General features: G+C 55.9%; 2 protein-coding genes across 2 annotated transcripts in view; one reads left to right on the top strand and one right to left on the bottom strand.

The window, feature by feature from the left end:
- Positions 1–8221, top strand: part of CTXN1 (cortexin 1) — a 33138-nt gene extending 24917 nt beyond the window's left edge. Inside the window, exons 2-3 of the mRNA XM_068420760.1 lie at positions 5631–5744; positions 6692–8221. Of these exons, the coding sequence (XP_068276861.1) occupies positions 6813–7100 (288 nt within the window). The 5' untranslated portion in view covers positions 5631–5744; positions 6692–6812 and the 3' untranslated portion in view covers positions 7101–8221. The remainder of the gene's footprint in view (positions 1–5630; positions 5745–6691) is intronic.
- Positions 8222–11267: 3046 nt separating this feature from the next.
- Positions 11268–25272, bottom strand: part of LOC137674743 (fibrillin-2-like) — a 99270-nt gene continuing 85265 nt past the window's right edge. The window contains exons 44-64 of the mRNA XM_068420418.1: positions 23412–23537; positions 23071–23187; positions 22686–22814; positions 21934–22053; positions 21473–21598; positions 21233–21385; positions 20699–20764; positions 20278–20403; positions 19962–20081; positions 19408–19530; positions 19010–19141; positions 18284–18409; positions 17838–18044; positions 17465–17590; positions 16207–16329; positions 15550–15666; positions 15157–15285; positions 14416–14535; positions 13091–13322; positions 12401–12569; positions 11268–11642 (exon numbers count right to left, since the gene is read on the bottom strand). Of these exons, the coding sequence (XP_068276519.1) occupies positions 11268–11642; positions 12401–12569; positions 13091–13322; positions 14416–14535; positions 15157–15285; positions 15550–15666; positions 16207–16329; positions 17465–17590; positions 17838–18044; positions 18284–18409; positions 19010–19141; positions 19408–19530; positions 19962–20081; positions 20278–20403; positions 20699–20764; positions 21233–21385; positions 21473–21598; positions 21934–22053; positions 22686–22814; positions 23071–23187; positions 23412–23537 (3062 nt within the window). The remainder of the gene's footprint in view (positions 11643–12400; positions 12570–13090; positions 13323–14415; positions 14536–15156; positions 15286–15549; positions 15667–16206; positions 16330–17464; positions 17591–17837; positions 18045–18283; positions 18410–19009; positions 19142–19407; positions 19531–19961; positions 20082–20277; positions 20404–20698; positions 20765–21232; positions 21386–21472; positions 21599–21933; positions 22054–22685; positions 22815–23070; positions 23188–23411; positions 23538–25272) is intronic.

The raw sequence follows: 25272 nt of genomic DNA, 5'->3' as shown, positions 1-25272 counted from the left end.
GGGATGCTGGGCTTGCTCCAGAGCGTCTCAGGCTTCCAGGAGTGGGGCCGTGGGTCTGGGACAGACACGGGCACACTGACAGGGGTCTGGGATGTCTTGGAGGGGCAGTGATGTGGGTGTGTTGCCATGGGGATTAGAGGGGCTTTTCAGAGGGACACAGGGATCCAGGAGCCGCAGCCTGGGGATGGGCAGGCTCAGCCCCCAGCCCTGCGCTCTCCCACGGTCTGGCTTTTCCCCGGCAGGCAGCTCACGAAACTTCTCTCGTCTCCAATTGCTGTGCTCCACCTTTTATTATAATTGATTCTTCATCGCCATAGGAACCCGCTCCAGCGTGAGTGAAGAGCAGCTGCCTTCCCTGCGCGCTCTCCAGGAGAGAGGCGGCTGCTCCTTCCCTCGAGATGGCAAGTGATGGAGCCGGGAGTCCAGGCCAGCCAGGTACCGTCCGTGCCCCATCCCCTCCCGAGAGCTCACGCTGTGGGGAGCAGAGCCGGGGAGTGCTAGGGGGGGTAGATCCCTCTGTGCTCGGCTGCCAGGGAACCCCCCAGCCCTCGTGGTGGTGGACTCAGGAGATGGGGCTGGTACATCTCCTGATGGTGGTTGCCAAGCTTGGATGGAGAGGGCTGGAGGCTGGGCTTTGGGGTGGGATGGGTGGGAGCAACCTTTCCTGGGGGGGTTTATCTTCTTCCCAGGTGGGTTGGTTTGGCAGCAGTGGGATGTCCATGTGTGCTGGAATGACCACGGACAGGAGGCATGGGAAGGGTGTGCTGCAGAGCCCTGCACTTGGCCGGGCTTCCCGTGCCCCGCACGGGGACCAGGGATCACAGAGCCTGGGATATGAGGGCAAACATCTCTGCTTGGCTGGGGCTGGGCTGAACCTCCCCCTTGGCTGAAGGGTTGCCCCCTTCACTTGCAAAAAAGTGGATGGGACATCCCTCATGCTCCAGTTCTCCAACCCAAACCAGTCTGTGATTCTATGAGCCCTGCACCGGCAGTTGGTGGCAGAGACAGGAGCAGATTCCTGGGGACACCGCAGCAATTTGGCTTCGGGGTGCAGAGGAGGGCAAGGCAGGAATACCTCTGGGTGGTGCCAGCCCTGTTTGTTCAGGGTGCAGCCCATAGAGCAGCTGGGGAGCACAGCCCTGGCTTTGCAGCATCTGCCAGCCGTGCTTTAATATGGGGCAGAAACACCTCTGAGGACGCTGTGCAGCTCTTTGTGCCGGGGCTCTGTGCCCCGTTGGCCGTCCAGCTCCCCCGGGCAGGGCTGGCTGTGCTCACGCTGGCACAGCAGGATGGGTTCGCTTGACCCAGCAGCGACGTTTACTGAAAAAGGCAAAGTAAAACCCTGCAAAGTGTCCGGCTGCTTCGCAAGCTCTGTGTGACAGTGCCAAGTGCCAGCGTGTGCTGCCCAGATGGGTGTCCTGCTGCCTCTGTCCCGGCGGGGATGAGTGGACTCGCCGCGGACAGACGGACCCTTTGCTTTGGGAGCGCAGAACGACAGACGGACCGAGCACCGCAGCCCCCTGCACTTGCAAGTAAAGCCTTTTTCATAGAATCACAGACTGGTTTGGGTTGGGAGGGACCTTAAAGCCCATCCAGTTCCAACCCCCTGCCACGGGCAGGGACACCTTCCACCAGACCAGGTTGCTCCAAGCCCCATCCAACCTGGCCTTGAACCCTGCCAGGGAGGGGGCAGCCACAGCTTCTCTGGGCAACCTGGGCCAGGCTCTCACCACCCTCACAGCAAACAATTTTTCCCCCTCTCCAAGGAGCTTCGGTCCTAGAAATCCTCCTGCTTAGGCAGAAACTTGTTCTTTGGCCACAGAACCACCTTTGTCAGACATTCCCAGGACCCTGGGTGCATCTGTCTTGAATTTTTCTCCTATGTATCTCAAATAGGTTTGTACGGGGGGCAACAGCCAGGCCGTGCTTCTCAAACAGGGATGTTTTAGCCCCCTCCTAGTGAATTTCCTCCAGTTCTTATTCTGTGCGCAGTCATTTTATTCTGCTCTCTACAAAAGCTTCAGTTGCACTGAAGCATTTTAGCCCCCTCCTGGCTCTCCTCCATCCAAACTAGCTCTGCTTTCTCCTTTTAAGACATTAGTCTCATTTCTCATTGTTATATAATTGCAAATGTCTATTTTTGGTTATAAAAGGACTAAGTTGGGTGTATTTAAAAGCGCATAAGCTGAGTGATTCCCTAGTTGTTGGGCTGCATCCATGACACCGTGCAATTAAACCCCACAGGTCCTGTCACCTTCCAGGTTCATGCTTTGAGAATGAATTCAGATCAAGCCTTTCTGGTGCAATTGTGCTTTATTGTGCACATTATGAGGGTCTTTTTATTTTTAATTCCTGTGGATAAAACGCACACCTCTCAGTGCCGGGTATTGCAAAGCTGACTGAACCTCCCAGCACCCCGAGACAAATTCACCTCGGACCCCGGGTTCAGCGCTGGGCTCCTCGCTCCCTGTCCCCTGCACACCGGAGCACAGACTGGGCACTACCGCAGAGCCAAGGCTCCTGGCTTCATCTTTTGAAGGAGGAACAGATTATTTTTTTTTGAGCAAGGTTGTTCCACTAAATTGGAAGTAAGCAATACCCGAAATGTTAGGATCCAGAAATCACTTTCTGGCTGACATCGACGACTTTTTCCAGCTGCTTTCCCTAATTAGGCTCTGATTCTGCTTTGGACACTTAGAATGGTTTAGGTTGGAAGGGACCTTTAAAGGCCATCTAGTCCAACCCCCCTGCAGCGAGCAGTCTAGGTCTAGGGAAGTGATCATCCCTCTGTCCTCAGCACTGGTGAGGCCGCACCTTGAATCCTGTGTCCAGTTCTGAGAGAGGTTGAGGTGTTGGAGCAAGTCCAGAGGAGGGCGACCAAGCTGGTGAAGGGTCTGGAGGGTCTGACCTACGAGGAACGGCTGAGGGAGCTGGGGGTGTTTAGCCTGGAGAAGAGGAGGCTCAGAGGTGACCTTAGTGCAGTCTACAACTACCTGAAGGGAGGTTGTAGCAGAGTGGGAGTCGGCCTCTTCTCCCAGGCAACCAGCGATAGGACAAGGGACATAGCCTCAAGCTTCACCAGGGGAGGTTCAGGTTGGACATCAGGAAGCATTTCTTCTCAGCAAGGGTCATTAGCCATTGGAAGGGGCTGCCCAGGGAGGTGGTGGAGTCACCATCTCTGGAGGTGTTTAAGAAAAGACTGGACATGGCCCTTAGTGCCATGGTCTAGTTGCCATGGTGGTGTCAGGGCAATGGTTGGACTCGATGATCCCAGAGGGCTCTTCCAACCTGATTGATGCTGCGATTCTGTGATTCTGTGAGCAGGGACAACTTCCACTAGATCAGGTTGCTCAGAGCCCCACCAACCTGACCTTGAACATTTGGGAACAATTGGGCATCTACCCCATCTCTGGGCAACCTGTGCCAGGGTCTCACCACCCTCGTCATAAACCATTTCTTCCTTCTATCTAGTCTGAACCTCCGCTCTTTTAGTTTAAAACCATCACCCCTGTCCCCATCTTTCCTACAAACCCTCTTTAAACATCGAAAGGCTGCAATAAGGTCTCCCCGCAGCCTCCTCTTCTCCAGCCTCTTGTGCTTTCTCCATCCACTACCTCTCTCTAGGTCTTGGCTCCTGGTCAAAAACCTGCAAGGACTGAAAGGGTGGAATAAGCCAGTGCTCACAGAAGTGTCTGGGTGTAGTCCAGAGCACAGGCTGAGTCATGCCCCATCCCTGCCGAGAGCCCGTAACCTCCCCTCACTGCCCACTCAGCTTGGAGGTGTCTGCAGTGGGCAGGGTGAGCCCTCCGTACCAGATGGCATCCTGGTAAACACCGCTCCGTCCTTCTTTTTTAAATAAATATCACATTAGATATTTGCCGTTCCCACGTTAACATTTAATTCGTGTTTCATACCCAGAAAAAATAAAATCTCGCCACAGCGTTGCTGAGTTGTTGACAGCGATCCTCTTCCTCTGTGAGTTCAGTTTCCTCGCTCGTGTGTTCTTTTTAGTTACTAAGGGAACATGAATCTTAATAAAAACTCAGTCAAATGTGCCTTAAATAACAGCTGCCTTCATTTAACTGTCTTATCAGCTGGGGTTTGTTTTTTTTTGCTCTGCTCAAAATTCCCGGGAAATTAGGATCTGAGTCTTCACACACTAATGGAAAAGCAACATCCCAAATATGAGGGAAATCCTTTATCCTGAATCCTATCAGATATACTACTAGGGATAGTATTTAGCAGAAAATCTGGTATTTTGGCCTGAATGTGCCCACTCTGCCCTGCGCTTCTGATGTGAGTCAGTTGGGCACCTCCAGATGCGTGATTTGTGCTTGGGTCACTTACGTTCCAGCAGGGTCTTTCCTGAGCAGCTCCAGCACCGAGAACCACGAAGGGGAATTTTCTTAACCCAGATGTGTCCGTGGGAAGGATGAATCTCCCCTGAGCACGGAGAGCTGCAGCGCAGAGGCAGTGATGCCCCAGCAAGGCAACGCTTTCAAAGCCCAGGGGGTTCCTGTCATCCCGGTGTGGCACCCGTGCCCTGGGAACCTTATTTGACTTATCCCTACACCCCCTCCTCGGTTGGGGATACATTGTGGGGAGGGATAAACCCCAGCGTGGTGGAAGCTTGAGAACCAGAGGGGCTTCTGGATGGAGTCACACCAGGGGTGGCCGATGTCCCCTTAATGTGATGTGGGATGTAGGTACAGTTTCCCTTTGGGCAACGGCACTGGATGCTTCCCTGCGATAGCGTAACTACGACAAACCAGGGCAAAGCCCCTCCCCAGCTCAGCCCCAGAGGGGGCTGGAGCGTCAGCAAGTAACTGGGGAGCTGGTGTTAGTGGAAGTGCCAGGATGGCTGTTTTGGGGTGGTCAGTGTTTGGGGGTTCAGAAATACCCTGGCCACATGTTGGTGCAGGGGTGTCAGCTCAGGGCTCACCATCCCCACGGGCAAAGGGGGTTTTTGCCCCAAGGGAGAGCAGGGGTGGATGGCTCAGTGCTGTACAGACAGCGACCAAGAGAACACCCCATGGCTGGTCTAGGCATGAGATGTGTCTGGGAAGGGAGAGTACCAAGGAACCGGGGTGAAAAGCCAGCGAGCAGCTGGGCTCACCTTGTTGCTGCTCTTGCCCTTTGTTTTGCTGGGGTTTTTGATATGAAATGATTTTTAAAGCCTGCAGGCACTGTTCCTCCTGGTGTCCCAGGAGCTGCAGATAAAGGGAAGGGAGCAGGTCCTCAGCATGAGCCAGAGCCATGCCAAACCTGCTGCTGTCTGTATCTAGGGGCCTTGGCCTGGGCTCTGCCTTTCGCTTTCCCACTGGTACCGCTCCCAGAGACAGTGTTGCTGCCCACGAGGGGACAGCAGTTGCGCTGGCTGCTTCTTGATATCTCCCAGTGGGTTTTTTTTCTTTACTGGAGTCTCCACATCACTGAGAGCACTCAGGCTCCAGGATGCTGCAGAGGGACGCTGGTGTGGATGTTCCCTTAGATGAACTCCACCCAGTGCTGGTCTGACAAGAGACACTGAGAACTTCAGAGGTGCCTTGGGGTGTTTTGCTACAACTCCTAGTGGCTGTGGTCCTTTTAACCTCTTTTGCTCTCTTTGTCCTTCTGCTTTGCAACCCTAGCCCAAGAAAGCTGGACCCTGGAGATCTTTCCTCAGTGAAGTGGCTGTTTGGACGCAGCCTGCTCCTCCTCCTGCTGCAGTAGCAATGCCAGTGTCCCCATGCAGCTGCAGTGAGGTGGGTGCCCTCCTTCGCCATCGGAACTCAGCTCCTTCATAGCTTCAGAGACTCACAGAACGGTTTGGGTTGGAAGGGACCTTAAAGACCATCCAGTTCCAACCCCCCTGCCATGGGCAGGGACACCTTCCACCAGCCCAGGTTGCTCCAAGCCCCATCCAACCTGGCCTTGAACCCTGCCAGGGAGGGGGCAGCCATGGCTTCTCTGGACAACCTGGGCCAGGGTCTCACCACCCTCACAGCAAAGAATTTCTTCCTAATATCTCATCTCAATCTCCCCTCTTTCAGTTTAAAACCGTTCTCCCTCGTCCCATCGCTCCACGCCCTTTTAAAAAGCCCCTCTCCATCTTTTCTGTAGCCCTTTCAGGTACTGGAAGGTGCTAGAAGGTCTCCCCTGAGCCTTCTTTTCTCCAGGCTGAAGAGCCCCAACTCTCTCAGCCTGTCTCCATAGCAGAGGTGCTCCAGCCCTCCTTCTAGACCTGGTGCAAAACCAAAGACAGCCACTGTGCCAAGGGAAATACAGCAGCTGGACACGCATCCCTCAACAGGAGTGGGCAAACTCTACACTCGTGTCCATCTTGGGAGAACTTTAAGACCAGAGTAGATGAAGCCCTGAGCAGCTTTCTCTGACTCCACAGCTGAGGGTGCTTTTCAGTGTGAATTTTCCTATGATTCAGGGCACCTGGTCCTAGAGGGTCCTGCAGGTTGGCAGGTGGCCATCCTCTCCTGAGGATTGCTGGAGATTTATCACCAGAGAGGCAAGCTCTGCACCAGCGTCCTGGGCCACCCACCCATCCCATTCCTTTGTGCCCCTTGTAAGTGGCTTCTTGAGCACGCTAGAAAATAAGAGGTCTACTTGTGAACTTCCCTGCCCCTGGGTATTTAGCAGTGTTGCTGTAGCCCGTGGCCAATTCCTCCTCCCTCACCATCTCTCCTTTCCCCTCCAGGAGCTCTTGGCCTGGGCAGGAGCGAATCCTGAGCATGGCGTAGCCGTGGCTATGGAGTAAGCCTGGGTGCGTGGGCAGAGCAGGAGGCTGAAGCTGGCTGCCCAGGCACCGGGGTGCCCTAATGCGTCCTGCCCACGCGCTCCTCGCCTCTGCCATGAATGATGCATCGACGATGGATTATGAACTGCTCTCCCCGTCCTTGGTTGAGCACCCAGCCAGCGCCGCGGGTATGGATGCCGAGCAGAAAACCGTCTTCGCCTTCGTCATCTTCCTCCTGGTCTTCTTGGTGATGCTGATGGTGCGCTGCTTCCGCATCCTGCTGGACCCCTACAGCCGCATGCCCGCCTCCTCCTGGACTGACCACAAGGAGGGGTTGGAGAGGGGCCAGTTTGACTACGCCTTGGTGTAGAGGGCAGGGATGGGGCGAGCCTGGGTGCTCCGTGTGCCTCCCACCCCAGCTGGCCCCGGCCCCGGCCCCCCCTTCCTCTGTGGTGTTGCCCCGAGCCCACAAAAATGCTCTGGGCAGGGAGGCGAGGTCGGGCTCTTGTCCGGGGTGGGTTTTCTAGGGGTTTCTCTCTTTTCTAAGCACTTTTCAGTTCTCTTCGCAGTCTGCGGGACTCATGGAGAGACGTGTTGGAGGGGCGATAGGACTCGGCGTGGTCCCCGCTGCCCCCCAGCAGCGTCGCATGCTGCGGTGAGGGGCAGGAGGCGATGGGGCAGGGCATGGCGGGACCTGCCCTCAGCCACAGCCCACGGGGCTCCTGGTCTGGGTGGCTCTGCCTGGTGCCAGGCCAGAGCTTTGACCCCCACCTCCTCCTGCCCCCCATGTCACCCTCGTCTGTGTCCCCCGGGCAGTGCTGACCGTGGTCCAGTGCGCACGTGTGTGTCCCTGTAGCTGAGCTGTGTCTGTTGGGGGGTTTATAGGCACCAGACCCAAGTGCTGGCTTTGTTCCTCTCTGTGTGGCAGCCCCAAGTGTCCCCCACAACAAGTGAGGGGGAGATGGAGACCCCCCCCCCATGCCCAGCCCCCTTTGGCATCCAGCCCGCTCTCTGCTTTACACCGCAGCGACCTGTCCCTGCCCAGCTGGTGAAGATGGTCTGAGCAAGCTGTGGTCATGCAGCTCCCTGCAGCCCTGCCTGGGTGGCCCTGCTGACATCCCAGGAGGGATCAAAGGTCCCACACGACGCTTGGGAGATGCTCCTCAACCAGCCCAAGCCTGGCAGCATCCCACCAGCATCCCACTCTGGCAGGGTCTGGGTGGCCTCCCCATGTGCAGGGGGTTGCTGGGGGGTGGCCAACCCTTCCATCCTGCATCTGGATATCAGAAGGGCTGTGTAAGTAGTAGAGGGAAAACCCAAGGCTGTCCTCCTGCCCCTCTGTGGGAGCCATGCCTGGTGAGTAGGAGTGCTGCAGCTAGCCCCCGGGCTAGAAAAAGCCATGGTGGGTTATGGCTGTGGGCCGGTGAGAAGGTTTGGACTAAGGGATTTGAGCCCGTGGGGGAGAATCTTCTCCCCCACCATGGAAATAAAGCTGCACTGTGCTAACCCCACACAGCTCTTCCTCTGCTCTTTGCTGCGTCCCAGGAGGCACTTGGAGAGGACCGGCCGCTCCCCCGGCAGTGGTTGCTGCCCCATCTCGCTCAGGCTGAGCCGAGACCCCCCCATCTCAGCACCAGCTGGAGACTGTAAGCCTGGAGGTAGGGTTTGAGCTAAACTCAACCAGCTGGACCCTGGCACGATCTCAGGCCAAGCACCCATATCCTCACCCCCCCCCCCCCGCACTGCACCGTCTGGACGAGACCCACATCACACGAGCTCTGCTCGGCACAACCACTGCTCTGCAACACCACCAGCAAGCAGCAAGGATGGTGCTGCTGCTCCTCAGAGGGGCTGAGCCAAGAGCCGAGGGTGCCCACAGCACCAGGCAGGTGAGCAGGGCAGGCGCGGTGCCAGCAGGAGGTTTGCCTCAGCTCTCCTGCATCAGAGAATCACAGAATCATTTTGGTTGGAAAGGACCTTTATGATCATCGAGTCCAACCGTTAACCCAGCACTGCCAAGGCCACCACTAACCCGTGTCCCTCAGCACCACATCTACACAGCTTTTAAATCCCTCCAGGGATGGGGACTCCACCACTGCCCTGGGCAGCCTTTGCGAGCGCTTGACAACCCTTTTGATGAAGAAATTGTCCCTGATCTCCAACCTAAACCTCCCCTGGCACAACTTGAGGCCGTTTCCTCTCATCCCATCACTTGTTTGCTGGGAGAAGAGACCGACCCCCCCACCTCACTACAACCTCCTTTCAGGTAGTTGTAGACAGCAATAAGGTCTCCCCTCTGTCTCCTCTCCACCAGCCCTTCTTTGTGCCCCCCCATCCCATCCCAGCCCCTGTAACCTCTCCTCAGCCCAGCAGCAATGATGGGGTGCAGACACCTCTCTGTTGGTCTCAGACCTTTGGCATCGTTCTCCTTCCACTCCCCTTGTTGGGAGAGAGCAAAGGACGAGGAGAGACCATGCTGATGCGTCCTTCCCTCCTCCCTCATCTGCCTCCTGCTCTGAAGCTTTGGGAAGGACCCCCTGGGCACCCATGGGTGCTGGGACATGCAGGGATAGAAGAGATGGGTGAGGTTGTCAGAGGGAAACTGTGTCCCTGAGGAACACAGGCAAGAAACCTGCCTGGGCTGCCTCCGTGGTGGAGCTAGGATGGGTCCTACCTCTGATATGGCCCCTTGACCCCAGCAGGGTGCTGCCGCCGCTGCGCCCAGACGAGGAGGAAGACACAGACCCACTTAACCCAAAATAATTTTATTGTTGCTGTTGCTTCTGATACAAAAAAAGGAATTCCACAAAGAGGCACCTCTCTGTGCGGGACAAGGGGGCACAGGTTGTGGGTTTCAATGCTTCCCAAATATAAAAAAAAAAACAACCAGCAAGAAATGTCAGTAAAAAAAAAAGACAAAACACCGCACCAGAGAGGAATGAAGGAAACCTTGAGCTTTTTTCACTTGAGACTTTTGGCTCAACACACACACACAAACCCAGCTCTGCTAATTTATTATTATTAATAGTTTTTGTTTTTTTTTTTTAAAAAAAAAAGCACCTGTTGGAAAAACAAACAAAAAATAATAATAAAAAAAAAAAAAACCCAAACATGAGGCCACCCATCCTGTCACAAGCTCTGGGACTCTTGCAAAATCCAGAGTCTGGAGCTGCGTTACGCAAAAGAGTTTTCAAGTTTGCCGTTAGCCCAAATACAGTATACAGACACTTCCCCCACCCCCTGCGGCGGCAGCGTACCAGGAAAAAAATAAAAAAATAAAACAAAAAACAACAAACCCTCCCCACAAGTACAAAAAAAAAAAAAAAATAAAGCTACAGGAATATGCACTCCTCACACCAACGAGCAACCGTAACTTTGGTGGTTATACATAAATATGAGAGGGTGGATGGATACAGTGCACTAACGCTGACGGGTCAAGACCAGCACCAGCTTCTGAAAGCACCTTTGGGTTGGGATAAGGTAGTTCTGTGTGTCACCGGAGGGAACGAGCACCTGGTTGGCCCGTGACGCCGCACGGGGTTGATGCGAAACTGAAAAAGATTCATGCAAAAAAAAAATAGGGGATGGATCGCAGAGAGCAGCTGGGGGAAGGATGCTCTTGAGGGAGGAAGAAAAGCCCACCTGGACTTGAGGCAGCAGGGAGACCTCGAGTCACTTAATTCATATTTTCCAGACTCTTTTTAGTGCACTCTTTTTGGTGCCACACGGGTCCTGCCCAGCCCTCCGTCCCCGCTGGCGTGGGGAGCAGCCAGGTGCTCTCCACCAGACTCAGGACATTTTAGTTTGTCCAACCATGGTCAACAATGCAAGTATTTGCCTTTCCCCAGAGCTCCTCCTCATTTATAGACAGACACATTATCCCCTGGATTTGCTGGAGCTCTGGAAAAGCCCTTCCAGCCCTGATCTTTGGAGGGCATGCACGTGTTTGGTGGGACAAGCCCAGGGTACCTCCAGGAGCCTGCGGTCCCGTGGCCTGGCTGCTCCGGGAGGTGAGGTTAGCAACCCGAAGTGCCCCTTTGCTCAGAGGTGACCTTTGCTGTTGGACAGAGGAGCCCAAAAGGACCAGAGGACTTGGGGAGGACAGAGAGAGAGAGGGACAGAGCACAGCCAGGGTAGGGATGGGATGGTTTCTGCAGCACCATCGTGACAAGGGGCTGTGGGAGGGTGTATGGCCTGTGACCATGAAGGACACGCAGCTTCCCCATGGCACTGCCTTTGCCAGCAGTATCTTGGTTAAAGGAGACAGGCAGGAGCTGAGCAGAGGGAGGGAGTCCCTGCTAACAAGGTTGGAACCTTTGGCGAAGCTTTCACGAGCTCTTTTGCAGCGTGGCTTGGGTTTTGACTCAAGCAGAGTGTCCCTGCGTGGCCAAGGTGAGCGCCGAGCCCAGAGGGACGTTTCCCACCAGCGGGGGAGGCGGTGGCAGGGGGTGCAGCGAGAGAAGAGGCAGTTGTTTCCAGGTGGGGATGGCAAGGCTAAGGACTGTGCTGTCGGTTGGGTGGGTGGATCTCACGGATGTTAGTAGAGCTGGAGTTGGAGCTTCATCCTCAGTGCTTGGCCCAGCTCCCCCGCTAAGTAGTTGAGGTGGTTCTTGGCCTCTAGTTTCTGCAGTTCCCTCTTGCGGTACAGGGGCACGCTCACGATTTCCAGCAGGTAGGTGCCAGGCACTATTTTCTTGCGGCCAAGGTGCAGGTAGCTGAGCCCCTCTTTTTGGTGGATGCGGAAGTAGCCGTCCTCATTCCCGTGGGAGATGAGGTACCGCACGCGGTTCTCCAGGGGCTCCACAGCTGGCAGGAGCTCCAGGATGTGCTCCTTGTGAGCCAGGTCAGAGAGGTTCAGCATCATGGACAGAGGAGCATCCACATCCATGCTGGCCAAGTTCACAGTGTGATCCTTTGAAAGGAACCAGGCGTGTTACTTACACGTACCAGGAAAAGCTCACGGCCAGGTGAAGGAGGACTTGATTTAGAGGAGTTCTGCCCCATTGGCCACCCCAAAGCACCTCTGAGAAGTGCCTACGACTTCTATGGTGCTTGCTTTCCTTCAGGTGTTTCTTGGTACCCAGTCTGTGTCCCTGAGACTGAACTAGCCTGTACACAGCCCTCACCTTCAGGGGGAGAACCAGTAATTTCATGGGCATTTTCCTCCCAAGGCATGAAGGGCCCATAATGACCTCCCAGTCTACTCTGTCCTGCCCAGGCCTGTGAACTTCTTGGGGAAGCCTTGGACAGAGGCCAGAGCTTACCTCCACAGAAGAACCTGTATTTACAGTGACAGGTCTAGTCTGGAGTCAGACTGTAAGTGCTGACAGTCCTCTATGGCCCTATGGGAGCTGCTCCCCCATCAGCTCCCCTGGCAAGGAAACATATGCTTTATTCCTTGGTTGCACCTATCTCCAGAGATTTGTGGCCAAACCACACAAGTTTGTGTCACTTAAGATTTTCCTGACCTCCTCTAAGGTATTGTGAAAGACCTTGAACTTCTGGATTCAGTGGCATCCACAAGCACCCAGCGTGGGCAGGTACAGAGGGAGCTGCTATCTCTGTCCAGACTGAGGCAGCCCCGCAGGAACAGCCACACTGCACAGGATCCCCCAAGTGACCCAGCTCTTGCCTTGCTCCACCCCATCCAGGACGCCATGGATCTCTTACCTGGTGCTTCTCAGTGCCATTGACACTGCGTCGCTGCCGACCCCTCTTGGGGTAGCCATTTATCTTGCACTCATAGCAGGTTTCAGGGGAGAGCAGGTTGTCTTCATCCTCTTCTTGGGGGGCAGGAAGGTAGGAACCTTTCCCAAAACCCAAGCCAGAAATACAGTGTCTGGTGGCAGAAGAGCAGAGAGACTCATTTCAGATTCATGCTTCAAGAAGGAAATCTTACCGTTGCCCTCAGACGTTCTCCATGTGGCACCCAGAAACACGTGGAGGATCATGCCTGGGTATAGGACATGGCTTGTACGGAATGGCTTGTACACAGGACATGCCTGAGGAGACCAGGTCACATCTTTAGACGTGGCCAGTAGGTTTAATTGTTTTTCACTCTGGGCTAGATGGATCTGCAGAGCATCCTCTACAGTCCCAGCAGCTGAACTAACCATTGGATTAGTGAAATGGAAGAGGAGATGGGCATTAGCATGAGGATTTGTGATGGGTGAGGAACAGTCTGGCGTGGAGAAGCTGAGGACTCATGTGGGTATGGGAGCTCGGTGGCTCCTGGGGCACCTTCAGGAGCAGAAGTGTAGTGATGGAGCACACCTGGGGGCACCAGGCACTTGGCAGCCTGCAATATCCCCCAGGAGCGTAGAGGTGCCTGTGGGGACTACGTGCTGGCTGCTCTCTTACCCTTGTCCTGCTCGGAAGTAGCCTCCAGGGCAGCCGCAGAGGTAGCCCCCGTCCGTGTTGGAGCAGCCGTAGCTGCAGGGGCTGCCGCCCGCAGAGCATTCGTCCACATCCTGGCACCCCCCAAACGCCTGGTCAAAGTCGAAGCCAGACGGGCAGACGCACTTGAAACTTCCCAGCGTGTTGTAGCAGGAGGCGGAGCCGCAGGCAGTGGGGCTGGAGCACTCGTTTTCATCTGCACCCAGAGACAGCAGAACCAGTCAGACACTCAGTGGAAGGGAATTCCTGCGCTGCTGGTGCTCCTCACCCTACATGGCCGAGGAGATCTGCCCCTGGTCATCGCTGAGCTGGCAGCAGGCTCCCTTCTCCTGCTGCCCTGCGAGACCTCATCCCATGCAGGTCCCCGAAGGACTGCCTGGATTTTTTTTATCCTCCTGCAATGCAGGGAGCTGCTGGCGTCACAGAATCCCAGAATCCCAGACTGGTTGGGGTTGGAACTGGTTGGGTAGTGAGACCCTGGCCCAGGTTGCCCAGTGAAGCTGTGGCTGCCCCCTCCCTGGCAGTGTTCAAGACCAGGTTGGATGGGGCTTGGAGCAACCTGGTCTGGTGGAAGGTGTTCCTGCCTGTGGCAGGGGATTGGAACTAGATGGTCTGTAAGGTCCCTTCAAACACAAACCAGTCTGTGACTCTATGATTCTATGGAAGGGACCTCTGGGGATCATCCAGTCCAACCCCCTGCCAAAGCAGGGTCACCCAGAGCACGTTGCACAGGGTCGTGTCCAGGTGGGTTTGAATATCTCCAGAGAAGGAGACTCCCCACCCTCCCTGGGCAGCCTGTCCCAGGGCTCTGGCACCCCCACAGTAAAGAAGTTTTTCCTCATTTTCAGATGGAACTTCCCATGTTTCAGTTTGTGCCCGTTGCCCCTTGTCCTGTCGCTGGGCACCACTGAGAAGAGCCTGGCCCCATCCCCTTGGCACTCGCCCCTGAGGTATTTGTGAGCATTGATAAGATCCCCCCTCAGTCTGCTCTTCTCCAGGCTAAAAGGACCCAGCATCAGGAGCACGGGGAGCTCAGCACTCTGCAGAGCAGCTTCCTGATGGTCTCTCTTGCAGGGAGAACCTGGGGCAGGGCAGGGGCACCATCTCTGGGCACGGGCACCGTCTGCCTCTGGGGCTGGGCAGGAAGCTCACTGCTGAGTTTGCAGAGATTAATCCAGAATCCAGTGTCAGACACAGCCAGGGGTGGCTGGAGAAGGACTCGGGGCTGAGCCACCCTCTATCCCCCACCCCACAGCTACAGGATCCCAGAGCCCCCATCCCACACTCACCCACACACTGGTTCCACTGGTAGTGCTGCACGTAGCCCTGCGGACAGCCGCAGCGGTAGCCTCCCAGCACGTTCTGGCAGCCGTGCTGGCACCGATGGTTTCCATCGCACTCGTCCACATCTGCAGCAACGTAACACAGATGGTGGTGAGAGAACTTCTCCCCACTTCTCGTGGGCAGCGCTGGGTGCACAGAGACCACGTGCACAGGGTACGTGCCTGGCAGCCAGCACCCTTGAGGGTGCTCATGGGGGTGGGCGGGTGGTTCTTCTGCCTAATTATGTCTCTGCAGCTTGGACCTAAATAACACCCTCAGCCCCAAGGCCGCCACACCTCCCCTTGCAGCCCCTGCTTGGATGTTTTTTGCTTTAAGGCCTAGCCTGGACCATTACCAGATCTGTTCTTCTTCGGGCTGCCTGTGTTGAACAGAGGCTTTTCTTTAGCTCAGCACGTGGTGGGTTTTGGCCAGCATGATGAGATACAGGACTGGTCCTTTTTTACCTTTGGCTGCTATGGTTGCAGCACCAAGACCTTCATGACCTTGTCCAAGAGCCAGTCTTCCCCCAGGCAGGTCAGGCACTGACCTCTCCTTTGCCCCAGAGCTTCCCAGGTGGGTTTTTGGTGCCCCACAGTAAGGATTAGACCCTTCTTGGCTGGACTGAGCTGCTTTAGAGACTGTGAGTGAACTAGGAACTCTTCCACGTGGAACACGTGTCCGTCAAAGCCCCAGAGACACAGACCCACCTTCGCAGTTGACGCCAGAGCTGTCCAGGGAGAATCCTTTCTGACACTCGCAGTTGTAGCTGCCTGGCGTGTTCAGACACTGTCCCTTGGCCCCGCACAGAGAAGGCTGAGCTGTGCACTCGTTATTGTCTGCAAAACACCGATGGCCGCTTCTAAGTCCCTCCCCAAGGACGTGGCTGGGTGCAAGCTTTGCAGAGAGCTACCTTGCGTCGTGGAGCTCAGCCCAGCCTGAGTAGCAGAGAGACAAGCAAGATGCACAACCCTAGGCTGGTTGGAGAGGGGCAGGACTCCAGAGCCGGAGCTGGGGGGCTGGAAAGACTCTCCTGGGCTCAAAGGTAACACACAAGGACCTTAGTGGGGCTGTAGAGCAGAGCAGTGACCGCCTCTACTCACCGATGCAGGATGAGTGGTGCTGAGTGAAGCCCGGGGGGCATTTGCAGTTGAATCCTCCGATGATGTTCACGCAGAGGAACTGGCAGTTGTGCTGCTTGGTGGAACACTCATCCAGATCTAAAGCAACAAGCACAAGAACACGTGCCTCAGTTGATCTTACCGAGGTATCTTTGTGGGCTGAGTCTGTGACACCCGCGTGTACGCGGTGATACACAGTGGTCCTGGGCAGATCAGGACCTGACATGGACCAGCCTCAGGAACACCCCCCACACAATTCTGCCATGAGAATCACAAGTCCAGGGAGCAGCTGCCAGCACCGAGAGGAGCCCTGACAGTCCCCAGCTCACTCGCAGGAGATGTGCTGGCTCAAGGCTCCGGGAGCTCAGCACAGCTTGGGATATGCTGGGCAGTCTGTAGCAAAGGGCAAGGAGTATTTTTTTTTCCTGATGAGACAGATGTAGAGCATCTGAAGAGGGATGAAACCCCGACACATCAGTCCACGAGGGTCCATCATGGCCCCTTTATCCGTGCCTAGCCTTGTCCTGTGGCTGAGCAGAAGGACCTGACTGTTCTGTCACATGTTCATCAGCTCTTGCCATCCCCACCCCGCTGCCAGAGATGAGGCAGGGTCCCTGCTGCCTTCTCCCGGCTAAATACCTTTGCAGATCTTCCCATCTTCTTGCAGGATGTACCCTCGGGGGCAGGAGCACTGGTAGCTGCCTTCTGTGTTCTTGCAGATGAAGTTACACGGCTTAGGGGACTGGTTACACTCATCCAAATCTAGACTCAAGAGACAAGACACATCAGCATTCACAGGTCGTGCTGCTGGGCTGGGTCCCCACCACCCCTTGGACCATGCGGTCTACCAAGGGGCTCCTGAATACAACGTGATCCCAGGTTTCATGGCCGCACATGACTAAGTGGTCAGAGGGCCCTATGGATCCTGGCACTCCCTGCCCCAGATAAATTCATCTTTTCCACTCTCCAGGAGGGAGCGCCTTGGTTTGAGCCAGCACAACAAATCTAGGAGATCTCCTGCATGAAAAGAGCTGAATCACCTCCCTGCTCAGACATGGGATGTTGTGTGACCTGGTGGATCTCAGTGACATCCTCCCCAGCCCCTTCCTAGCTGAAGAGACGGGTAGATGCTCCTCTTGACTACTGAGAACATCAGGGATGGGGCCAGTTCTGTACTTCTGGGGCTTTGCTACCCCTGCCCAGCAGGGAGTAGCAGCCATGGCTCTGACAAAGCCCATAACTTTGAGCCAGGCTGGAGGGTGCAGAGCTGGAGAAAGGGCAAGGATGTTTAGAGAGGAACCTTGTCCTGGTGCTCAAGGTCATATCCACCCTTCTCCTAGGCACAGGGCTTGGTTTCTGGGAGCCAAGACCTGTTTTCCACCCCGTGTCTAGGACACACAGCCACTGGCATGGTCCTGAACACCATCTCAGTGCTGGAAGCACAGCACATCCTCAACTCCTTCAGTATTCCTCCAGATGCCTGCAGCTGTGATTCCAGACGTGCCTTTTATGTCAACATCTGGATTCCCAACACGGCACTCAGGCTGGCCAAAACCACCTGACCTACCAACGAAAAGTTTGGCTGCTCACAGACTTTAATCCCTGGATCACACTCCCTGCCAGCCCCTGTGACCCCTGGGTTCAGAGGGAGAAGACAAGGAGCCTGGGTTTTAAGGAGTTAAACCACATGGAGTGATGAGTTTGCTGGAGAGAGGACAATGCAACAGGGCAAAGTGTCCAGAGCCCTGCTACAGGTATGCAGGATGGTATGGCCAGAGGTGATGGGGGGTCCCAGGTGGGGGTACAGGACCCTCTCTCTGCATGCGGAAAAGGAGGGGTGGAAGTCTGCCCAGGCCAAGGGCTGCCCGGAGACAGGGGTTTCCTTCTCCCACCTCACCTACGCAGGCTGTGCCCGTGATGTCCGCCGTGTAGCCCAGCCTGCAGTGGCAGCGGAAGGAGCCGATGCTGTTGATGCACTGTCCGTTCTTGCAGAGGTTGGGCAGCACCTTGCACTCGTCGATGTCTGCGGGAGGGAGGGGAGTGACCTGTTAGTGCCAAGGCTGCCCCTGTCCCCGTGCTCCTGTGCCAGCACTGTGCCAGGGCAGCTCAGACACTCCCTGGGACACCAGAGACATTCAGGGAGTTGTAAGATAATGTCACAGAGGCGTCTTGTGGAGGTCTGTCCCAGCCAGTTCCCAGGGGAATTCTGCCTGTACCCACATCTCTGCTTTCTCCCCTCTGCATTGGAGGTGATTGGGGTCCCAGCTCACCTCTCCCATCAGTGGAGTACCCTGGCCCATGAGGACACATTTTCTTGTACTGGGTGGTTCCAGGAAGGGGGCAGAGCTCACACTGGGGGCCCCAGCTGCGCCCACTGTTGCAGCAGCACTCCGACTTGGTGACCAGGTTGCGGTTGGTGGAGGACATCTGACACATGGTTTGCAGTACTTCAGTGAAGCAGAATCCTTGGCGGGTGTCTGGACACAGAGAGTGGGGATACAAGTTCAGGATCTGAGTCAGTGTCAGCACCAGGGACAACCGAGCAGCTTCTCCAGCCTGTGCCAGTTCCAGCATGGAGGGTGGTGTGGTTTGGATAACGCTAAAGGTAAAGGTGATGCCCCAACAACCTTTCTGCTCAGAAACCTTGAAACACCTGAAAAGCATCATCTGCTACTAAACAGAGGCCGCTCAAGACCCTCCAGGACTTGGTACTTACCAATACACTCGGTGCCGGAGGGACTGACTTCAAAACCTTCATTGCAGTCGCAGCGGTAACTTCCCACCGTGTTGACGCAGCGGCCGTTGGGGCAGATTCCAGGCTTGGTGCGACACTCGTTCTCGTCTAGGAAGGAAGGAGCCACAAAGAGCTGCGGTGAGGCACAGGACAAATTTCAGCTTCCCATTAGTTCTCATGCTACCACGCAGTTTGAAACGCCCTCCCGTAGTCTTGAGGAGCACTTCCATATCCTTAGGCAGCTGAGAAACACATCCACCTGCCCTGGACCTCTCCCAAAGCAGGGTGGCTGAGTACCAGGCTTCCCTGCTTTGCACATTCTCCACCTGGAAGTGGCCAAGCTGCTGGGCTAGGAGCAGAGCTGGGCTGGCTCTGCATTCCTGCTCTGCCTAACACTGTGCAGGGCTGGGGGGTCCAGCGTGATCCCTTCCAAAAGCAGCTCAGTGCAAAGCAGCTTGACACAGACATGGAAAGACTCAACAGAAAGGACACGTGGCATAATGCTGTGTCATCCTGTGCTGGAACTGTGTAGACCCACGGGTCCAGAGATGAAGAGGTTTTTTTTGTGTGTGCAGGCATCTAGTAGGACATACAGGAAGTTCTGACACATGGGAAACCCCAGGGAGGAGCTGTTTGACAGAGGGACATAAATTAAAGCTACGTGGACAACGCCTAGAAGAGGATGGTCTCCAGCCTGGTCCTTGGTACCTGTGCAGCCCTCTCCATCGGGCCTGCGTTGCATTCCTGGGGGGCAGATGCACATGAAGGTGCCAATGAGATTCTTGCACAGCATCCCTCGAGACTCGCAGTCGTGCAGTCCCTCTGCACACTCGTCCAGATCTGCAACCGAGAACCTCATGAGACCACGTTCAACCTGCCAGTTCTGCAGCACCGTGGGGGCAACTAGGAACTGAGCGCTCCCATCTGCGCTGCTCTGCCAATCCCTGCTGCCTTGGTCCAGGCTGGCTGGCACACAGCATGGACACCAAGGTAGGTGAGAGGGAGCACCAGCCCAGAGATGCCAGCTCAGAAGTTCTGCCTTCTCTCTGTACAGCACCCAAGAGAGCGTGGGAGCTCCCCTATATGGGTCCAAAAGGGGATTTTACCTCTGCACATTCTTCTGTCTTCTCGAAGGGCGTATCCAGAAGGGCAGGTGCACTCATAGGAGCCAAAGGTGTTGATGCAGCGGAAGGCACAGAGCAGGGGATTCAGTGCGCATTCGTTGATGTCTGGGAGGCAGGAGAGAGGAGAGAGGTTGGGACTGCGCTCTCAGCAGAGTCAGCTGGGAAGTAACGGTGGTGGACCTCCCCAGGACCGCCCCCCCTCCCCAGGCATTCATCTCATGAGAACTTTGTTCCACCAAGGCTTCCTGTCATGGTCTTGAGTTGCAGAGGGACAGACACCTGGTGTCTCAGCAGCTTTGGTGGGGATGGGGTCATGGCTCCTTGGTGAGGCAGCTCCTGGGCTCCAGCCTCAGAGGAAGCCAGAGGGGACCAACGCTGATGTACACACTGCTGTGGAGATGAGCCCCAACCAGCTTTTCTGCACTGTCCCTTGGAGGCTGACCTGACTGCTGCTCACCCAGGCAGTGACCCAGTGGGGTCACACACATGGCCCGGTATGCAATGGGGGTGAAGGGATTGTCCCACAGCAGAGTTACCTTCGCATGTCATCATGGGACCTGGCTCAAAGCCCTCATCACAGGCGCACTCGAAGCCTCCCACCACGTTGGTGCAGGTGCCGTTCCCACAAGGGTTGCCAATGGAGCACTCATCGGTATCTGGAGGAACCCGGGACCACGTTAGGTGATGAGTTAGACAGGGAAGGCGCAGGCTGGTCTCTTCTTGCAGCCAGAGCATTCAAACAAGCCCAGCAAAGCCAGGAGCCAGGGGTAAAACACAAAGGGGCAAGGGAGAAGCGAGTTCCTTCTCTCTCCACACACACACATGCTCATAGCTCCCCACGCAGACCCTTACCCACGCAGTTGACGCCTGTGTAGTCCAGGTTGTACCCGAAGGGGCACTCACAGCGGAAGGACCCATCGGTGTTAATGCAGGCTCCGTTGATGCAGACACCCAGGTTCTCAGAGCATTCATTAACATCTAGAAAAGAATCCAAGGCAATGAAACCTCATGTGAGCACGTAGCCACAAACATACCCCTGTCCTCTCAGGACTGACCCTGCAATCCCAGATACTCCCTCTCCAGAGCTGGTAGCTGAACCACTGGTGAGCACTCAGAGTTCATGAGCTTGGGAGGGAACCCAGTCCTACATCCCTCCCCTTCTGCCACTGGGATTCAACCCTGCTCTCCAAATAGCCTACGTCTGGTTGCTTCTAGGCAAACTTCCCACCTCCCCACAGGACAAATTTCTCCTCATCTCTAGATCAGACCTTACCTTCTCGGGTGTCACCTGGGCCTGGGATGGCTCCATGGCCATATGGACACAGCTCCTGGAAGGCAACTGGAAAAAAGCAAAAAAGGGAGATGATACACTCACAAGTGCTTCCACTCCCAGAAGCTGAAATGTGCTTTGGAGGCTTCTAGGGCATGACTGGGAGCTTGACAGCTCACTGCCTGTGGGAGGCCACTAAACTCCCACGGCTGGTTGGGAAACACCTGAGCTTGCCTTGGATCTGGAGGCACTGAGATGCTTTTGCCTTATCTAAAGCCCCGCAGAGAACTGAGAGCAAGTCCGAAGCAGAAAAAGCAATCCATTTCCCAAGAGCCTGACCGTGGTTGCTGGAGATCCAAGGAATGCTGCAGAGTCCAGTAAGGGCTACTAGGTCTCTAGAGTACTCTCCAGGTGGAAGAGCCCACTTTGCTGGACGCCTTGCATTGCTGGTTGTCCTGCACACCTTCCCCACACCCTGTGCACGTCGGAGACGCACGCAGCTCTCTCTCCCATGGAGCTCGGTTCCAGCACACCTACCGTTTCCTTCCTGTGGACACAGCTCACAGGGATCTCCCCAGCCTTCTCCTGGCATCTTGCTGCAGCAACACCGAGCCTTGGTGGTGTTGAAGGCCTTGGGGACAGAGCATTTGCCGTTGTCAAAGCGAGTGAAGCAGAAGCTCTGGCGAGTATCTGTAAGAGGATGGGGAAATGCACAGGTCATTGCAGACATCCAGGATGGTGATGCTCCCCCTGCCCACCACGAGGAGCCACACTCACCAAAGCACCGTCGGCCGTTATCAGACAGCACGAAGCCTGGAGGACAGACACACTGGAAGCTGCCAGGGGTGTTGGTGCATGTCCCGAAGAGGCAGATGTTGGGCTCCTCTTCACACTCGTTGATATCTGGGAGCACCAGGGACATATTACTTACAGAGCAGCCAAAGGTCACTCCTCTCCTCATTGCATTAAAACCAGGTGAAGCTGTGATGTCTGGGGAGCTCTGATGCCAGCAGGACACCACCCCAGCCCTACCCCTTAACCCACCCTCAAGTCAAATGGGACAATGAAGAGACCAGCAAAACCACCGAGCCTCCTCCATGTTCAATTGCTTTCCAGAAGATATTTGGGGGTGCTGCTGCATGCCCCAGCCCACTCAGGAAGAACATGGTTGTTCTGGGACTAGTCCAAGGTGACCACATGCTGTGCTGGAAATGGAGGAGGCAGAGAGCCAACGTTACCGATGCAGTTGTCGTTCTGCACCTCATACCCAGGGGGGCAGATACAGCGGAAGGAGCCCTCCAGGTTCTGGCAGGTGCCCGGGGCGCAGGTCCCAGGCAGGCTCACGCACTCGTTGATGTCTGCAGAGGAAGGGAAATAACCAGTGGTAGTGTCTGTGCTCAGCTCAGAGGACTTGGGTGCAGGTGCACCCAGGCCCTACCTGCATCTACACTCTGCTTTGCCCCAAAGATGCAAGGGGACCACATAGGACGTTTTCCAGGATGCTCTGCCTTGTGTACCCTGAGCACAGGGACTCGGCCCTGCAGGACCTGGTGCTGCAGAAGGCAGCGTGGTGGGCACAAGTAACCGGAGTACAACGTGCCTGTCTGCCCCCACAGCCCCTGCCTGCAGGGTGGTTCCCAAGGTGTCCCTGGTACAACTCTGCATGCTTTAGGGGCACAGACAGGACAATATTTCTCACTGCCTGCAGATCTCAGGACATGGAAGGGGACTGGCTTGACTGTTCCCTGCATTGCTGGAAAGGAGATGCAGGCACAGTGGGGCCCAGTCCAGCTCTCCACGGGCAGGCAAATGACCAGGCTTTGGCTCCAGAGGACTTGGAGCCTTGTGAGCGGTTCTGGAGAGTCCACTGCTCAGTTGCCTTTGATGGGACCAGCCTGGGGACCACATCCCACAGCACAGCACAGTGCCAGCCGTGCCAACATACAGCTCAGCCCACTGGGAAGGGCCAGCCTGCTGCCCGGACACTCACCTACACAGTTCTTCCCATCAGGGGTCCGGTCATACCCCTCTTGGCACAGGCACTGGAAGGAGCCGATGCTGTTGATGCACTGGCCGTTTCGACACACCTGCCCCACCAGGGATGAACACTCATCAATGTCTGCGGGAGGGAAACGATAAGCACAACGGGAAGAGAGATGCACAGCACGTGAGCGTCAGCGTGCCACCGTAGCCAGCCCTACACCTCAGACACGTACAACGACCCCTACAGCCACCGCCAGGTGACACCCAGAGGTCAATTCTACAGCCTCTGCCAGGTGAGAGCCAGAGCTGACCCCCCCGTACGCCGCTGTGTGACACCCCACGGCCATCGCCACGTGGACCCCAGTCAGCAATCAGGATTTCATGCAACTCACCCATGCAGTCGTTGTTGTGTGTCAGCTCGAAGCCAGGGAAGCAGAGGCAGTTGTAGGAGCCGACGGTGTTCTTGCAGGTCCCGTTTCCACACGGCTGCCGGTTACACTCATCGATATCTGCAGAGAGAAGGTCACAGCTGATTCAGAGGCCGAGTGAGATGAGAGCCACTGTCTTGGGTGTGCAGGCAGGGTCCAGGGAGCTGCACAACACCCCTGTGGCTTGCAGGGGCAGCCTGGGCTCGAGAGGACACTGTGGCCCTTGACTGTCCTTGGCACTTCCCAGCGGGCGCTGGAGAGTCCTGCTACGTGGTTCACGGCGGGGCTGTGGCAGTCACACTGACCCATGCACATGGTCTGCTCCCCCGTGGCCTTGAAGCCGTTGTGGCAGATGCAGACGTAGCTGCCCTCGGTGTCAACGCAGTCCCCGTGGCTGCAGACATTGGGGATCTCCTGGCATTCGTTGCGACCTAAAACAAAGCAAAGCAGGTACTAGTGAGCAGAAGGGAGGGATGAAATGGGAAGAGCCGAGGCACTGGCCTTCTGCAGACCCCTGCCTGCTGGTGGGAAGCTGTGTCAGTGAGCAGCAGCACAGCAGAGCGGGGTCTCTGTTTGCTGAGAGGTGGCTTCACAGAGAACAAGATTTATGCATGGCCATGTCTAAAAAAAAATAAATGTCATTAGAGAAAATGGCCTGAGCTCCTGGACTAAAGCTGCACTTCACAGAGGCCTTTTCTCATCCCTCAGGAGCCCACAGTCTCGCCTGCGGGCAGGCAGGTCCTGCTTGACTAACGTGATCTCCTCCTATGACAAGGTGACCCGCTTAGTGGATGAGGGAAAGGCTGTGGATGTTGTTTACTTGGACTTTAGTAAAGCCTTTGACACTATTTCCCACAGCATTCTCTCAGAAAAACTGCCTGCTCATGGCTTGGACAGGTGGACTGTTCGCTGGGTGAAAAACCAACTGGATGGCCAAGCCCAAAGAGTTGTGGTGAATGGAGTTAAATCCGGCTGGTGGCTGGTCACCAGTGGTGTTCCCCAGGGCTCGGTGTTGGGGCTGGTTCTGTTCAATATCTTTATCAATGATCTGGACAAGGGGATCGAGTTCACCCTCTAAGTTCACAGATGACACCAAGTTGGGCGGGAGTGTTGATCTGTTGGAGGGCAGGAGGCTCTGCAGAGGGGTCTGGATAGGTTGGATCAGTGGGCTGAGACCAACTGTATGAGGTTCAACAAGGCCAAGTGTCGGGTCCTGCACTTGGGGCACAACAACCCCATGCACTGCTACAGGCTGGGGGCAGAGTGGCTGGAAAGTGCCTAGTGGAAAAGGACCTGGGGGTGTCAGTCAATGGCCGGCTGAATGGGAGCCAGCAGCGTGCCCAGGTGGCCAAGAAGGCCACCAGCATCCTGGCTTGTACCAGCACTAGTGTGGCCAGCAGGACGAGGGCAGGGATCGTCCCCCTGTGCTCGGCACTGGTGAGGCCACACCTCGAATCCTGGGTGCAGTTTTGGGTCCCTCACGACAAGAAAGACATCGAGGTGCTGGAGCGAGTCCAGAGAAGGGCAACGGAGCTGGGGAAGGGTCTGGGGCACAAGTGTGATGAGGAGCGGCTGAGGGACCTGGGGGTGTTTAGCCTGAAGAAAAGGAGGCTGAGGGGAGACCTTCTTGCTCTCTACAACTGCCTGAAAGGAGGGTGTAGCGAGGTGGGGGGGTCGGTCTCTTCTCCCAGCAAACAAGTGATGGGATGAGAGGAAACTGCCTCAAGTTGTGCCAGGGGAGGTTTAGATTGGAGATCAGGAGCAATTTCTTCACCAAAAGGGTTGTCAAGCCCTGGAACAGGCTGCCCAGGGCAGTGGTGGAGTCCCCATCCCTGGAGGGATTTAAAAGCCATGTAGATGTGGTGCTGAGGGACATGGGTTAGTGGTGGCCTTGGCAGTGCTGGGTTAACGGTTGGACTCGATGATCTTAAAGGTCCTTTCCAACCAAAACAATTCTATGATTCTTTGGGAATTGTTCCTGAAGTAGAGGTAATCACAGCACAGCCAGGTCATCATCCCCACGCTTGACAACAGACCAGGAACCCATGCATGGCACTGGCACGTCCTTCACCCTGTCCTTCCTTGGGTCCCCACAGGGTGGTCTGAAGAGCCCAGGTAGGGGTTGCCAGCGCCTCCCACACGTGTCTCTGGAATAGGTAGCAAAGA

The sequence above is a fragment of the Nyctibius grandis genome, chromosome 31 (genome assembly GCF_013368605.1).
Source record: "Nyctibius grandis isolate bNycGra1 chromosome 31, bNycGra1.pri, whole genome shotgun sequence".
NCBI lineage: Eukaryota > Metazoa > Chordata > Aves > Nyctibiiformes > Nyctibiidae > Nyctibius > Nyctibius grandis.
This window is presented reverse-complemented; position numbering and strand designations above follow the sequence as displayed.